Raw genomic sequence first — 16,442 nt, 5'->3', positions numbered from 1 at the left:
AATTATCCCTCTAGATCTTCCACACCATCGTTTCGGTTCACGTTCGACTTTCTTCCAGAGTTCGCGTATTAAGCTCTCACTACTTCCATGTGGGGTCACAAGTAATCAATTTCGACGGAAGTTGATCAAATCAGCATCAACCACCTAGTAATGATTATACACGCAAAACCTTGCATCCCGAGAAAAAGCTCAATTAAACGTGTCGACGAATGCACCGGTCGGCTTCGCCGATTGCGACTCAGACACGCACCCACCCGCTTTGACGGGGCATGCAATTCCTGTGATTCACCCCCCACCCCCTTATAATCCTCTCTCTAGTCTCTCCAACTCTTACATCGTCATTCGCTGCACCACACGCTCTTCGTTTTTCTTGGAAGAGGCGCGTGTTATTTACTTTCTGCCTTAATGGGCCAGTCATCTTCCACCACCGCGGAAGTTAACATCGGAGAATTCTCCAAGTCCATGAGCGATCGATTTTTATCATCGCCGATTGTGTCGCGCGATGCGGTGGAGAAAGCCGGGGATTGGGACTTGTCGTCGAATATTCCCGATGAGTGTTTGGCTTACATTTTCGATTTCCTCTGTGACGGAGATCGGAAGCGGTGTTCGGTTGTTTGTCGGCGGTGGCTCCGGGTTGAAGGAAATAACCGTTGCCGATTGTCCCTTAATGCTCAGAGCGAAATCCTTTCGTATCTGCCTTCGTTGTTTACTCGGTTCGACTCGGTCACGAAACTAGCTCTTCGTTGTGACCGCAAATCTGTTAGTTTAAACGATGACGCTTTGATTCTCATCTCGCTGCGATGCAGAAACCTCATTCGTCTCAAGCTCCGTGGCTGCCGTGAGCTCACCGATCTTGGTGTCGCCACTTTTGTGCAGAATTGCAAGGGCTTGAAGAAGCTTTCCTGCGGCTCTTGCACGTTTGGTGCCTCGGCCATGAATGCGGTCCTACAGCACTGCACAGGTCTTGAGGAGCTTTCAGTGAAGAGGCTCGGTGGATTATTTGATGGAGCCGAGTCCATCGTGCCCGGTTCCACAGCTTCCCCGCTGAAATCGATCTGCTTGAAGGACCTTGTGAATGGGCAGTGCTTCGAATCACTGGTAATCGGATCTAAAAATCTAAAGTCGTTGAAGATCAGTCATTGCTTGGGCAACTGGGATAAAGTCCTTGAAAATATAGCCTGTAAAAGCAATTCTTTGACTGAGATTCACCTGGAGAGGCTGCAAGTGAGTGATATTGGCTTTTCGGCAATTGCAAAATGCTCCAGTATAGAAATCTTGCATATTGTTAAAGCTCCAGAATGCTCGAATGTGGGGCTTGTTTGTGTGGCAGAGAAATGCAAGAAATTGAGGAAACTTCACATTGATGGATGGAGAACTAATAGGATAGGCGATGAGGGTTTAATTGCTATAGCCAAACACTGTTCTAATCTAGTAGAACTTGTGTTGATCGGTGTTAATGCCACTCATTTGAGCTTGGCTACTATTGCTGCTAATTGCCAAAAGCTTGAAAGATTAGCTCTTTGTGGTAGCAGCACAATTGGTGATGCAGAGATTGTGTGCATTGCCACAAAATGCATGAAACTTAAGAAGCTTTGTGTCAAGGGATGTGCCATTTCGAACATTGGAGTCAAAGCCCTAGGCTCTGGCTGTCCTGATTTGGTGAAGGTTAAGGTCAAGAAATGCAGAGCAGTCACTAGTGAAATTGCTGATTGGTTACAGGAGCGTAGAGGGCCTGTGATTGTAAATTTTGATGTTGTTCAATATGAAACCTTGGATGCTATTGTTGGCGGTTATGGAATGCAGGATAATGTTGTGGAGCTGGCAACAATGGCTGGCCAAGTAATAGTTGAAGATGCTTCTACTAGTAATGGTCGATTAGCATTAATAATGACAAAACTAGGACTTTTTGCTAGCAGGAATTTGGTGGCATGCGCCTTCAGGAGGTGATCGAACAGTGATGATAGCTTCATTGGTAACTTATGAATTGTATCTTTTTAAAGTTTGAAGACACTGCACTTACTCTGATCCTGTAACCCTTTTGTTATGTGATGATTTGTCCTTAAATGGTTTTTCCTGTCTATTGCTTTGAGAATTATTTTACCACCGACACTTTTTAGCCTTTCAAATGTAATATGAACAGAATGTCAACCCCAATGCAGTTTGACTTAGCAAGTTGTCATATGCCTTCCTTTCTGTTCCAGTATTAACTTGGCCATTTGTCTTATTGTTTCTTGTCGTATTTCAATTCCGGCATTCAAAAATTCTACATCCAATACTGCTTTATGTGTGAACTTCTTCGTAAGAATACACTGCACAATTCTGTCCTGATTCTGTCTGTATAATGGTTTAATAGCTTAGAGAGTTAAGTGTACTTTTACATTGCTAGAGACCATTTCGCTTATTGTCGTTGCCATCTGTTAGTTATTGACTTATTTCATTCGCAAAAGATTAAAAAAATAGGTTGAGTTGAGTTGTGTTGTCTTAGATAAGCTCTGCTTCTAGTGTATTGACATTTTGACAAGGATGTTTTGGTGTTTTTGAATATATTGGAGGACTGATTCTTGCCATATTGGATTGAAGTTTATAGAAATTTGATTGTGTCAAAGTCAATATTCTACTTGGAATTGTAATAAGATGTGAAAATAGGAAATTTTGACTAGAGAAAGTGGAAACTGTAATATTTTTATTATCTACGATATTGTCTTTGGTCTTCTAGGGCATTTATTCTAAAAACATTTGTTAACATCTATATAGACTTATCAAAGGAGACCAAAGAAAAAATAAGGATTGAAGAAATGTTTCCACATTATTGTTCACTGTTAAACATTTATTAATTTCTGTCATTATTCGAAGTGAATATTTTCAAACTGCAGAATGGTTTGGTGGTGTCATGTATGCAATAAGAAAACTCCTGCTTTGTTCCTCAACTTGGCATCGGTCCTGGATCGTGTCATTTGGATCCTATTTGGAGATTAGCGGGATGAAGTCTGGTTGCAGAGTTTCTTAAAAGAGCTGAGCATAACTGAGGACATTCTCTACAGTGACAGTCAGAGTGCTATCTACTATCAGGTTGGTTGCATTTTCGTCTTCCTCAATGTCTGGTGATACCGATATATACTAGACTAGAATTTATAGTGTACGATGTAAATTTAGTAAGCTCATTGCAGTGGTTCTCTGTTTCATTCCATTTGATTGGGTTTATTTTGTTGTAGTTGCATGATTATGATATGTGCATTGCCAAAAATGAAGAAGCTCTTCGACTTGAGCCGCGTTTTGCTGAGTGTTATGGAAATATGGCGAATGCTTGGAAGGTAATTATGCAATTAATGAAATAACTGTTGGACTTGTTGAAGCTTTTACTTGGAGGGAACGGACACGGTTGTCATTGCCACATTTATGCAGGAAAAAGGAGATATTCCTTACCAAGAATCCGACATTTCATGAAAGATAATTCAGATCAGGTACCATTTTATTCAGCATTTACTTGGTGATGGACAGTTGATGTTTGAGAAGATAAATGGTAGTGAGAATCTCGCGGATATGTTGACCAAGGGTGTCACGATTGATATGCTGAAGTTGTGCACAACTTGTAAGAGTTGCAGTGTGACTGCTTCTTGATTGAAGTTCATGGTTATCGGTGTTTGATGAAGCCAGTCTTCAAGTGGGAGAATTGTTGAGTTGAAGGCCGCCTTTATTGGGAGGACAGTTTTGTAAAGTCACTTGGGATATAAATAGATGTTTGTTTTAGGTATTCCTATTATTTTGTTTCTTCCTAAAGTAGTGAAATCTCTACAACTTCATGGACGTAGGCACATTGTCGAACTACATAAATATTGTGTTTGTTAATTTTCATGCTCTTAATTCTGTTGTTTGCATCGTTCAACCCATAAGTGAAACATTGTGAAGCTATATGGTCTCTTCTACCACCACGGATCCAATCTACTTCTTTAGTTCTTTACGAGCATGTGGCGAGGGGTAGTCTTGGTGAATTGCTTCATGGAGCATCTTATACTCTTGATTGGCCAATGAGGTTTACCAAGCTCATGTTGGGGAATTTGGTTTAGGGAAGGTCATTGACATGCCACAATCAAAATCCATGTCAGCCGTTGCAGGTTCTTATAGCTACATTGCTCAGGTAATCTGTCTTCCTTCCTGAACTTCACATTTTCATATGATTCTCACTTTTATAGTTTTTGATTATGCAAACTATGGTGCTTTTCTGGTTATTGACGGTGATTCCCTTAATGCCAGAGTATGCAGTACACCATGAAAGTTACAGAGAAATGCGAACATTTATAGCGACGGGGTAGTCCTTTTGGAGTTGCCGAGAGGAAGAACGCCAGTACAGCCACTAAATCAAGGCGGAGACCGTTTGACGCTGGTCAGAAATTATGTAGAGAAACATTCATTTTGTCATCCGGGAATACTTGATCTGCACGACGAAGCTATTGTTTCTCATATTATTACTGTCACGAAAATTACTTTGATGTGCACAAGCATGTTTCCAAATGAGCGACCAACGATGCGGGAGGAAGTTGTTTCCACGCTTATTGATCTCGTAATTAATTGTTTTTGACATGTTCTACGATTCGAATCTTTAACCTTTAACCTCAAGAGTGAAACTTTTTTTCTTTTTTATAATCGAGAACGATATCATACAAATTTGTCTTTTGAACATGTTATATGGGTCTAAACAAATCGAACTATTGATCTCTTAAGTCGATACAATTTGGCCTTGAGAGATTTACTAGTAGACTATCTATCACCTAAGAGATTTAAACAGTTGATTACGAGAGAATATCATTAATAAAAAAGTGAACAAAAACCTACAACTATCACTCCAGTATATTTTTTTTTCTTTTTTTTTCTGAAGACAAATGAGAGTGAGAGATTTGAGCATATGAGTGGGGAATTTGCCACTTGAAGTGTATCTTTTGTCCTTTTCTTTTCAAAAGACAAATTGGGGGTATCTTTTTCTTTTGTCTTTTCAAAAACAAATGGGGATTAGAGATTTGAACCTATGAGTGGGGATTTTTGCCCTACATCCTCCTCCTTAACCATGAAAAAAATATGCACTATTTCATTTTGAACTATTATTTCACAATGCATCAACACATAATATAATTTAGTATGATCCACACTCCAAATCGAATGGAATCCAACTCCCCCTTCTTCAATTGAATATGGTCCCCAATTTATTCTTCTTGTAAATTTTACTATTGCCCACTACCTTTGAATATTCATCTCATTTCTTGTACACTACTTATAGCTTTACCTTTTTTAGGTCTTTGTAACGCAAAATATTCTACTTCCTTTTCTTTTTTTTTTCCCTTTAGAATTATAAACCATTTTTGTGTCAATTGCAACATATAAGCCAAAAAAAAAACACCATTCTTTGTGCCATTAATTTTGCTATTTTTTCAATATTCTTAAGAATCTATCTAATCATGCAATAACCTTGTAATTTACCTTTTGAAGGTTTAAATTGCAAAATAAACAAAAACAAAACCAATCTCTAATAAGACAAAGGGTATTGATAACGTGTATCCTAAGGGTACTTGTTAAAAAGTATGTCATGTGTAATGAACACTCTCAGACATCATTTTTTTTCAACTTAAAATACATTTATATTTTCAAATTTCGGATGCACTTTTTTCAATTTATCTAATATCCTAAAGGCACATGCGGGACAAATTATCATTTTTCTCTTCTATGTGGGGGTGATAATATTTAGTATCTAATCACAGAATCTAATGAATTGCTATAAATTCCTTCTAAATTTATTTTCTTTAACTTCTGTTAATGGATTTATTCCATTTTTAACTGATTAAGACAATTCGTACATTACGGACAACACTACCATAAATTCTCTTCACGTCAAGTTGGATACGTGTCAGTATCTCTAAAGCTAACCCCTCATCGGCATCATCTGGACCGTCCACATCAACGGCTCAGATTCACTCTGCTTTTGCTATATATTCTCCGTCTCTTCTGTCCAGAAACAACCGAGAAAAATCAATAAGAATAATAGCATCTGCGTATTTTCAGCGACAAAAGCAAGCAACATCGAAGAAGCAAGCTCGGGCGAAGGAATCCTGAACTGGCTTAGGGTTTTTGCGATCGAGTGTCCTTCTTCGCCTGAAGCGCGTTCTCTGTGATTGTTGAATTTTTGATGATCGGAGTTGAGGTGTCGATTTGTTGATCGGAGGGGAAAGAGAGAGAGAGATCATGATGATTTCGTTGCAGAACGGGGCAGGGGCTTCTCAGGCGCCGTTTTCCGCGGATCGAAATGAGGCTGCCTTCACCGTGAAGGATGAGCCGACTTCGTCCTTGAGTCTCATCAGCTTCAAGGGCCCTGACTCACGCCGTGAAGGTTTTTTTTTTTTTTTTTAATTTTATAAGTTTGTTTTTGGAACGATTTTTCATTAGTTGGTTGATACTTCTGCATGTTTGTGGCGTGTGTTTTGTTGGTAGATTCTATTTTTAGGTTTTTGTATTATGTACTCGGTAAAATCTGTCGGTGGTTGTGGCCAGTTTGATAACTAGAACTTTTTCTCCTACGGATTTATTTAAGGAATAATTTGCTGGTACTCATTTTTTTTTTGGGAAGAATTGGTTCTCCTTCCGTCCTCAACCACATACTTTACTGTAGCGTTGATAGGGCATTTTATCTCTCGGACTGACTCAGTAAATAATTTATTTATGATTATAAATAATGTTTAATATCAGCTTTAGAGCGGGGAAAGGGCTTAATCTGGTTCTTAGCTCCTAATTCTTGAGATAGTAACTAATTAATCTACAAATTTAGTAACTAATTAATCTACAAATTTATGGTAATCTAGGGTTATTTTTATTTTATTAATGTTTGAATATGCAATTCACATGTGAACATGTGGCCCCAATGGTAGAGTTGCAAGGATCCAACCTAGTGGTCACAGCTTCAATTCTTAGAAATAGTATCTCAACATATTTTGTGCTGGTAAATTTTATGTGCATCTTGCATGCTCGGGGGTATTATTATTTTTTATTCTTTTTCGATTAAGTAATGTGTTTTAGGAATTCTAGGATTTTCTAGTGCATCTTCATTTCATACCAAGTGTTTGAGCTTAACATGGATGTTCAAAATTCTCAACTTAAAAAAGAAAGAAAGATAAATGGATGGAAGATGCTGCATGTAATTCCATGAACATGGTTTATTATGTAGTCAGCTTTCCTGAAGAATCATTCTCTCGGGAATGATCATTCTTTTCTGAAGTACCATATTATATGTGATGACTTACGTGTGGTACTGCTTCTTGGAGTTGTGTAGTCTATTTTTATTTTTCTGTATGTTTGCAATTTCAAACTCCTGCCTATGTAGCTTTCAGCTTTGGAATTCAGGATCTTTGCTGCAGTTGCGCTCTCTCTCTCTCTCTCTCTCTTCTTTGCCATAATTGCTACTGATGATAGAATTTTTGGACGTTGTAGTTGATGAAGATACGCACATGCTTGTTGCTCATCAGATGTACAAGGCTGGCAACTATAAGCAGGCACTTGAGCACAGCAATGCTGTTTATGAAATACGTCCTCTCCGCACTGATAATCTTCTTCTTTTGGGTGCTATCTACTATCAGGTTGGTTGCATTTTCGTCTTCCTCAATGTCTGGTGATATCGATATATATTAGACTAGAATTTATAGTGTACGATGTAAATTTAGTAAGCTCATTGCAGTGGTTCTCTGTTTCATTCCATTTGATTGGGTTTATTTGTTGTAGTTGCATGATTATGATATGTGCATTGCCAAAAATGAAGAAGCTCTTCGACTTGAGCCGCGTTTTGCTGAGTGTTATGGAAATATGGCGAATGCTTGGAAGGTAATTATGCAATTAATGAAATAACTGTTGGACTTGTTGAAGCTTTTACTTGGAGGGAAGGGACATGGTTGTCATTGCCACATTTATGCAGGAAAAAGGAGATATTGATCTTGCTATTCGCTACTATCTTGTTTCCATTGAGGTTCGTATTATAAATTCAAGAGTTTTCTTATTCTTCATCTCCCTTTTGTAATAAAGCACCACCATTCTCAAGTGATACTATGGAAAGTAATTACTTCTGCAAGAATAACTGTTTTTGCATTTTCTGTGGTAGATCTTCTGTATGTTTTTTTTTGCTGCTAGCTTATGTTGAGGTTTGATTACCTTTCACTATGCTATATTGGTTTTTTGGCTAACTTTTAGTATTCATAGCAATTTAATCATAAATGATGGCGTTGTTGTCATACTTAGGTAGAAAATCGTGATATCAGTTTTTGTTTTTATTTGTTTTGATTTGATCGGTACATGCGAACATGTGACCCAGTGATAGAGATGCAAGGGTGCAACTTACAGGTCACAAGTTCAATTCCTATTCCTAGAAGCATCCTCTCAACATGTTATGTGGATGTAAGGTATGTGTACATCTTGCCCAAGCCCTCCCACTACGGGACTCATGCAACATGGGTGTTATTTACCCTTTACAAGCGAACATATGACCCAGCGGTAGAGTTGTAATGGTGCAACCTAGAGGTCACATCTTCAATTTCTGGAAATAGCCTCTCCACATATTATGTGGGGGCAAGGTTTGCGCACATCTTGCCTATCCCTAATCCCGACTACTGTGAGAGCCTTGTGCTCGGGTGGTGTTATTGTGTTTTTTTTTTTTTTTTTTAAATTTTGATCGGTCTTCTTATTTTTCTTATCTAGTCGCAACTGCAGCTGCTCTTTTTTATGTCAGTGCTTCCTTGTATTTGTCAACTGAAACCTTGTAGTTTTAACTTATATGACTTTACTTAATGTAAGAGCAATCTGCAGCTAGTTGATTGAACCATGTTAGTGGTACTCCCATTTCTGCAGCTCCGACCAAACTTTGCTGATGCATGGTCAAATCTCGCCAGTGCGTATATGCGAAAAGGAAGACTGAATGAGGCTGCACAATGCTGTAATCAGGCACTTGCATTGAATCCTCGTCTGGTAAAAATCCTTTATTTAGTTTTGCTTCTCCCAACTGCGCTTGCTTTTCAATTTGCTCTTTAATGTCAAAGAAATTGAATAAATTTCTAATTTTTTTTGGAGTGAAATTTCTAATTTATTTATTTCTTATCTTTTTGGACAAGGGAGGGGCAATATTTTGTTTCAGCAAGATTTTGCTAATGACTAACTCTCCTTTCTATTGAAACATTCATAGGTTGATGCACACAGTAATCTTGGAAATCTAATGAAGGCTCAAGGATTGGTGCAGGAAGTAAGTGTTAAATCAACGAAACATTGTTTAGTATGGTTCCTATTCTCCTTATCATAGCCCAGAATTGAGTTCTTGAGCTATAAAAATGCTCTAATATTGCTTGTGCATCTTCTCTTCCAATTGAGGCGGAGGAAGTGGTCCATTGTAGATCTCGTGACCCACTCTGGGTGCATACCCTCGTTCATCTGTCCTGATTTTTTCCCGTCCAACCTTTTGTGGGAGGGAAGCAGTCTTTCGATATTTTAGATTCTCATAGTGTGTTTCTCCTTTTCCTGTAAAGTTACTGATGGAAGTAATTCGTGTATGGAACTGTGTAATAATTCACAGTTCGATACAGCTATCAAGTTGCTATCTACAGGACAGGGCTCAGATGATGGTTGGTCTTGTTGTAACTTCCATCTGCAAGACTGCAGAATTGTCAGAATCTAACATTTTGTGCAGGCATACAGTTGCTACCTTGAGGCTCTACATATACAACCTACTTTTGCCATTGCCTGGTCAAATCTGGCGGGTCTTTTTATGGAGTCAGGGGATCTCAACAGAGCCCTTCAATATTATAAGGTATTTTTTTCCCTGGACTTCCTGCTTGGTGTCTGTTTAATTTTTGAGTATGGTTTTGTTGGGTCTTATGTATTTATTTATGGACCAGCTTATTGGTTTGAGTGATGTTAGTTATATACTCAAAAGTCAATGCTTGTGGATCCTTATTCTGTCAGTTGGCAGAAATTGATAACAATTTTGCATAGACAATTTGACTTGTGATTTTGCAACTATAGGAAGCTGTGAAGCTTAGACCTATATTTCCTGATGCGTACCTTAACCTTGGAAACATTTACAAGGTTTGTTGTCTCTGACTGAACTCGTTAGGTTCAAGTAGATTGGTTTTTCTATCAGGAGATAAGAAGGTTGCTTTTATTTGCAGGCTCTGGGAAGGCCGCAAGAGGCAATCATGTGTTATCAACGTGCTGTTCAGATGCGACCGAGTTCTGCAATGGCTTTTGGTAAGGATTCATCACATAATAACGTTGTTATTGTATTGAATTTTGAAAGTGCTGCTGACAGCTGAGTCTTGATTTTTTTGTGTATGTTTTATAATTGTACTTCTTAGTTTAGCTGATGTTGCAAATTGTAATCCATAATTCTAGTTTGTAACCCAGATTCAAGTATAGGATTGTCCCTCCTCCTTGCTTCAGCTTGTAGGTTCATAATAAATTTCTTTTGCTTTTGAAATTTTTTTCTTGTACTTGTTTTTTTAAATGTTTACTTTTTTATGTGAAACCATCTGTTTTTAAATCATTTTATTAGTCTTGGAGACCCCACCCCTCTCTTGACTAGGTTCACGACATGACTATCTTTGCATTTATGTGATTGCACATTGTTCAATATGGACATGACTGCGTTTTTTCCCATGGTGCAGGTAATTTGGCTAGCATATATTATGAGGGAGGACAACTGGATCTAGCAATTCTTCATTATAAGCAAGCGATTGCTTGTGATTCTAGATTCTTGGAAGCTTACAATAATCTGGTTGGTTTCATTTTCTGGAACGTTGGTTTAATATAGAATGCATTTGGATTTGTACTTAGGGAGTTCATTCCTCGACATTCATTTGATTTTTTTTTTGTGGCTGTAAGGGCAATGCATTGAAAGACGTAGCTAAAATCGATGAAGCCATTCAATGCTACAATGTATGTTCTGTTTTCATTTGGTTTAAATTTGTATCACTTTATTTCACGTGTTCCTGACATCGATTTTTTCTTTGACTGGATGAAGCAATGCCTGGCATTGCAACCCAACCACCCACAAGCACTAACCAATCTTGGCAACATATACATGGAATGGTATGTGATCTTACAATAACGATTTTCAATAGAGCAGTTCAATATTAGTGGATGTAGAGTTTATGATGGGTAATAGATTCTCATGGGGATTTTGTTTAAACTGGCAGGAATATGGTGGCTACTGCTGCTTCATACTATAAGGCTACTTTGGCCGTGACAACAGGATTATCTGCCCCTTTCAACAATCTTGCTGTGATATACAAACAACAGGTAGAGAAGCTGGCATCATTTCTACACTTCTACCCAGGATTTGATTTTCCATTTTTGCATCTATACCAAAGGGAATCCCAAATAGAATGCATATCTAATGATTGAGGTGGAGTTATGTATATATGTCTTCTATGTTCAGTTCTGGTATGTTTCATTTATTTGTTTGCTTCACAGGGAAACTATGCAGATGCTATATCTTGCTACAACGAGGTTCTCCGCATTGATCCCTTGGCAGCCGATGGAATGGTCAATAGGGGCAATACTTATAAGGAAATAGGTAGAGTGAGTGAAGCTATTCAGGATTACATCCGCGCAATAAATGTCAGGCCCTCAATGGCTGAAGCCCATGCAAATTTGGCTTCAGCTTATAAAGATAGGTACGTTCTCTTCCATCATTCTGGATCTCTTACAGCTTTCTGTACCTCAAAGGAGTTCCCAGTTTCGTTTGTATAGTTCTTCAAAAGTTATCAATCTCCATGATGAAAATGCGAAGGGGTTTTGTAGTTTTGAAGTTGTGCCCTGGTTACTTTACCTGGTAACTTAGAATTACAGTGGGATGAAGTTTCTTCTTCTCAATTAGATTGAATTAGTGGTATTCAACTACATGCTTTTAGCTTGTTGCATTCATGACATTGTCAGTAAATTTGTATGTCATATCATATGCAGTGGACTTGTGGAGGCCGCTATAAAAAGCTATACGCAGGCATTGCACCTCCGCCCAGATTTTCCAGAAGCAACTTGCAACCTTCTTCACACCTTGCAGGTATTGCCATAATATATTCGGTATTGCACTGTCTTTCTGTTGACTTTGTTTTTGTTCATGGGAATGATTGTAAATACCTTTGGTGGGTCATTTTCCATGATCCTGTCTGAAAAATCTTGTGTATAATGTAAGATCTTTTGGTCATATTTTTTGCAGTGTGTCTGCAGTTGGGAGGACCGTGATAATATGTTTTCTGAAGTTGAAGGGATTATCAGGAGACAGATTAATGTAATCATTTTCTGTTCCCTCGTTTATACAATTACTGCTATTGCTTACCACTTAGATGTTGCCACCAGGGATCTCATTGAACAGTTTTGTGAATGCAGATGTCAGTTCTTCCAAGTGTCCAACCATTCCATGCAATAGCATATCCGATTGATCCTTTGCTTGCACTTGAGATTAGGTATTGTTGTCTTGAACTTATGTTATCAACTACGATGATGATTTGATGATTTCTGTTATTCAAACTTTTTTCTTGTAGTCGTAAATATGCCGCCCATTGCTCCATAATCGCATCCCGGTTTGCTCTTCCTCCCTTCAACCATCCTGCTTCAGTTCCTGTTAAGCAAGAAGGCGGAAGTGAGAGACTAAGGATTGGGTATGTGAGCAGTGACTTCGGTAATCACCCCTTGTCGCACCTCATGGGATCTATATTTGGGATGCACAATAGAGAAAACGTTGAGGTGTGTAAATATTTAGCGTTTTAATTCTCTTTGCAATATGAAGAGTCTGTGATAGGGTCGTGCCCATACACACTCAGCACCCAAGGCCCAACCGACATCCACCCACATGGGCCGGCTGTACCCAAGGCCTCTCAGCCCATACTAGAAAACCTTGGGTACTAAGGGAGGCCCATACCTCCCCCCTATAAACAACACCTTAGCTCCCACATCTTTTGATGTGGGACAATCCTATCAATACCCTCCCCTTCAAGACCAACGCCCACGTTGGTCGTGCATCATGTCCGACCACTCCTGTAGGCGCACCCCCGTTGGTCGAGCACCATGGTCGGCCACTCCGCAGGCGCGGCCCCAAGTTGAAGGCACAACAGGATCATGCTCCGATACCATTGATAGGGTCGTGCCCATACACACTCAGCACCTAAGGCCCAACCGACATCCACCCACATGGGCCGGCTGTACCCAAGGCCTCCCAGCCGATACTAGAAAACCTTGGGTACTAAAGGAGGCCCATACCTCCCCCCTATAAACAACACCTTAGCTCCCACATCTTTCGATGTGGGACAATCCTATAAGTCTGCTTGCCTTGTTCATACAATTTTGCAGCTGCGACCAATAACTGATGAAAATATGCCAGGTGTTTTGCTATGCCTTGAGCCCAAATGATGGTACGGAATGGAGACAACGTATTCAGTCTGAAGCTGAGCATTTTATAGATGTCTCTGCTATGTCATCTGATATGATTGCTAAACTTATTAATGAAGATAAGATACAGATCCTTGTCAACCTTAATGGTTATACCAAGGTATGGTTCAGTTCTCCTTTTTTTCCCAAACTTTTTTTTTTCTTGTACTTTGGCCTTTCCAAGATGACAACTGGTCCATAAAATCTTTTTTCATGCATTAATGCAGGGAGCAAGAAATGAAATATTTGCTATGCAGCCTGCACCTATTCAAGTTTCCTACATGGGATTTCCAGGGACAACTGGGGCAACTTACATTGATTACTTGGTCACTGATGAGGTGAGTAAATGACCACAATCTAACCTTAGGTTTCTTGTATTATCCCTTGCAGCTTGCCCTTTGGCTGATATGTATCTTTTTGTGCAGTTTGTTTCGCCAATTCGTTTGGCACGTATTTATTCTGAAAAGCTTGTCCATGTCCCTCATTGTTATTTTGTGAATGATTATAAGCAGGTTAGTCCTTAATTTGCTTTTAAATGCTATGTCTTTGATTTTATTACATGCTTCGTAACACATTGCCTTATTGGATATCTATTTTTTTTAATGACAATATTATTATGTTTTTTCCTTTCAGAAAAATTTGGATGTCTTGGACCCAACTTGCCAGCAAAAGCGATCTGATTATGGACTCCCTGAAGATAAATTTATATTTGCATGCTTTAATCAGCTGTATAAAATGGACCCTGAAATTTTTAATGCCTGGTAATATTAGGATGATATTTAGTTTGTGGTTGCATGTGATATAGTCTGGCAGTTCAGCAATATCAGCGTCTATTTTTGTATGGCTTCAGGTGCAATATTCTTAAACGTGTACCAAACAGTGCACTTTGGCTTCTTAGATTCCCGGCTGCAGGGGAAATGAGAGTCCGCGCATGTAAGTGCAACTTCATTTCAATTTTCTATAATTAACAGTGTTTTCATTTGCAGCATCTCTTAATGTATTCCCAGTCCTTGAACTAAAGTAGACTTTGATTCTTTTGCTTTTTGTTTTTTTACCCTCGTGGGGGTTCTGAGTTAATATTTCTTATATGTTGATCCTTGGATATGAGCCCAGCTTAAAGATTTGTGAACTTGTGTAGATGCTGCTGCACAGGGTGTGCAGCCAGATCAGATCATTTTCACAGATGTTGCAATGAAACGCGAGCATATCAAACGTAGTGCTTTAGCTGATTTATTCCTGGACACGTAAGATATCTTATTGTTTCTTCTCGAGTCAATCAATTGTTTTACTTAGAAGTTTGTAAACTGATGGTTTAAGTTGATATTTTTTTGTAGGCCTTTATGCAATGCTCATACTACGGGTACTGATGTTTTATGGGCCGGTTTACCAATTGTGACACTGCCCCTTGAGAAAATGGCTACGAGGGTTGCCGGATCCCTTTGTCTTGCCACTGGATTGGGAGAGGAGATGATTGTTAGCAGGTTTGTGTCTGATTTGCTGCATAAGTAGAAATACATAGACTTGGTGGTTAGATTTGCATACGGAACTTTGCATGTATATTTTGACAATGTGCCAAGCAAGTGGACCATATATGCCTGTTGCTTTCTAGCGCTTTCCATCATAGTAAGTCTCTTTTAACTCCAAACTCAACCTGGTATGTCAACCAAGTGGAACTTGTTTTCTGGACCTTATACTATTGCCCTCTAGTGCTCTTTTAAAAATTCCATCATAGAGCAATCTTTTAACTTCAAACTCCATTTTTTGGGAGGTTATCTATTCCACCACATTTGTTCCCCCAGGTCGTAATGAATGCCCCTTAAAGGCAGAATCTATTTAGTTGTCCATCTTTTCAGTTTCCTGTTCTCTAAAATTCAGGAAAGGGCTATTTCTCTGGCCACCGTTGAATGATTTTTATTTATTTATTTTGCTTTTGTTGTACGTGACTAAATTTTTGAATATAAGTATTAGTCATTTTCAATGCTGTTTCGATGTGCCCCTTTACTGCAGCATAAAGGAGTATGAAGAGAAGGCAGTGTCTTTGGCATTGAACCGGCCAAAGCTTCAGGCTCTTACCAATAAAGTCAAGGCAGCTCGCATGACTTGCCCCCTATTTGACACGGCACGCTGGGTGAGCCTATAAGACGCACATTCAAATTACTTTCTGCCTTATCTGTGCGGAGATAGTCCTTAAAGTTGTAAGTTTGCACTTGTTTCCTTGTTGTAGGTGAGGAATCTTGAAAGGGCATATTTCAAAATGTGGAATCTTCATTGCTCAGAAGAGAAGCCCCAGCACTTCAAAGTTACTGAGGATAATATGGACTTCCCCTATGATAGATAGATATGAAGCGAGGGGGAAGAGTCGGGATTTGTACATAGAAGGCAAAGAGATGAATTTTAGGAACAAATTCTATACTTACTCAAATGATGCAAATTTGATGTGCTTGTCATGTCATTGCAGATGATGATTTGAATCTCATTTATGTTTAGGACAACTGGGTAAAATCATGTTTGGATCCAGTTTATGGAGAATGTAATGAAGTGTTGAATTTGGTGGTGCAGCTTGGCTTTCTATGTATTGAAATGATTTGTGTTCCCTTCAAGTAATTCAATGTTCCTCTCTCTCACTCACTCACTCGAACTTGGACGGCATTTTTGTTAGAACTGGAGTGCGACCTAACTTATTTGAGTCGGAACAACACGTGACAACACCACGTGTTTACATTGGGGAGTTAAATTTTTGTTAATTTTAGTTTAAACGATTTGAGGGTGGGTTTTCTAATCTACCCATCAATATAAATGTCCTCGTGAAAACCCATAACTGAACAATAATATGGGTAGGGGGGAGAAAATTTTGTTTTTGGGTCGGACAATAATACGTGTTTATGAAATATCTACATGTCTGGACGTTAAACCTAATTTGGATTATGGTTTGGACAAATAAATCATACAACATCTATATTTGGACCCAAATCCAATTTTAAACGGAATAAAAATTTTGTGTTTAG

The 16,442-nt window shown here is 38.8% G+C and overlaps 2 protein-coding genes across 4 annotated transcripts; both read left to right on the top strand.

The window, feature by feature from the left end:
- Window positions 1–81: 81 nt before the first annotated feature.
- LOC120017098 (F-box protein SKIP2-like) lies at window positions 82–4,608 on the top strand. 3 transcript variants are annotated; one of them, XM_038870167.1, is made up of 5 exons: window positions 82–1,972; window positions 2,874–3,069; window positions 3,213–3,311; window positions 3,403–4,135; window positions 4,252–4,608. In XM_038870167.1, exon 1 carries the CDS (start codon window positions 406–408, stop codon window positions 1,945–1,947), a length of 1,542 nt encoding a protein of 513 aa, XP_038726095.1. In that variant the 5' UTR covers window positions 82–405; the 3' UTR covers window positions 1,948–1,972; window positions 2,874–3,069; window positions 3,213–3,311; window positions 3,403–4,135; window positions 4,252–4,608. The 3 variants fall into 3 exon arrangements, with proteins under 3 accessions (XP_038726095.1, XP_038726096.1, XP_038726093.1); XM_038870168.1 differs by having other exon boundaries at window positions 3,213–4,135; window positions 4,261–4,588; XM_038870165.1 differs by having other exon boundaries at window positions 3,213–4,135; window positions 4,252–4,588.
- A 1,414-nt stretch (window positions 4,609–6,022) lies between these two features.
- LOC120017097 (probable UDP-N-acetylglucosamine--peptide N-acetylglucosaminyltransferase SEC) lies at window positions 6,023–16,065 on the top strand. The gene is made up of 27 exons (XM_038870164.1): window positions 6,023–6,373; window positions 7,468–7,613; window positions 7,756–7,854; window positions 7,946–7,996; window positions 8,872–8,988; window positions 9,203–9,259; window positions 9,701–9,820; window positions 10,036–10,098; window positions 10,182–10,260; window positions 10,677–10,786; window positions 10,894–10,947; window positions 11,033–11,100; window positions 11,208–11,310; window positions 11,485–11,687; window positions 11,977–12,073; window positions 12,230–12,301; window positions 12,400–12,476; window positions 12,555–12,756; window positions 13,391–13,558; window positions 13,665–13,775; window positions 13,863–13,949; window positions 14,071–14,198; window positions 14,288–14,370; window positions 14,576–14,681; window positions 14,772–14,918; window positions 15,445–15,565; window positions 15,662–16,065. Exons 1-27 carry the CDS (start codon window positions 6,229–6,231, stop codon window positions 15,773–15,775), a joined length of 2,928 nt encoding a protein of 975 aa, XP_038726092.1. The 5' UTR covers window positions 6,023–6,228; the 3' UTR covers window positions 15,776–16,065.
- Window positions 16,066–16,442: the final 377 nt, after the last annotated feature.

Source organism: Tripterygium wilfordii, chromosome 15 (assembly GCF_013401445.1).
Source record: "Tripterygium wilfordii isolate XIE 37 chromosome 15, ASM1340144v1, whole genome shotgun sequence".
In the NCBI taxonomy this organism is placed as follows: Eukaryota; Viridiplantae; Streptophyta; class Magnoliopsida; order Celastrales; family Celastraceae; genus Tripterygium; species Tripterygium wilfordii.
The sequence above is the reverse complement of the archived record's forward strand: the minus strand, read 5'-3'. Positions and strand labels throughout refer to the sequence as shown.

Excerpts from the sequence above, each read along its gene's own strand:
- LOC120017098 (XM_038870167.1), top strand. The coding sequence starts at position 406 with ATGGGCCAGTCATCTTCCACCACCGCGGAAGTTAACATCGGAGAATTC.
- LOC120017097 (XM_038870164.1), top strand. The coding sequence starts at position 6,229 with ATGATGATTTCGTTGCAGAACGGGGCAGGGGCTTCTCAGGCGCCGTTT. Across the intron at positions 7,614-7,755 it reads TGGGTGCTATCTACTATCAG|TTGCATGATTATGATATGTG; the intron begins GTTGGTTGCATT and ends TATTTGTTGTAG. Across the intron at positions 11,311-11,484 it reads CTGTGATATACAAACAACAG|GGAAACTATGCAGATGCTAT; the intron begins GTAGAGAAGCTG and ends TTTGCTTCACAG.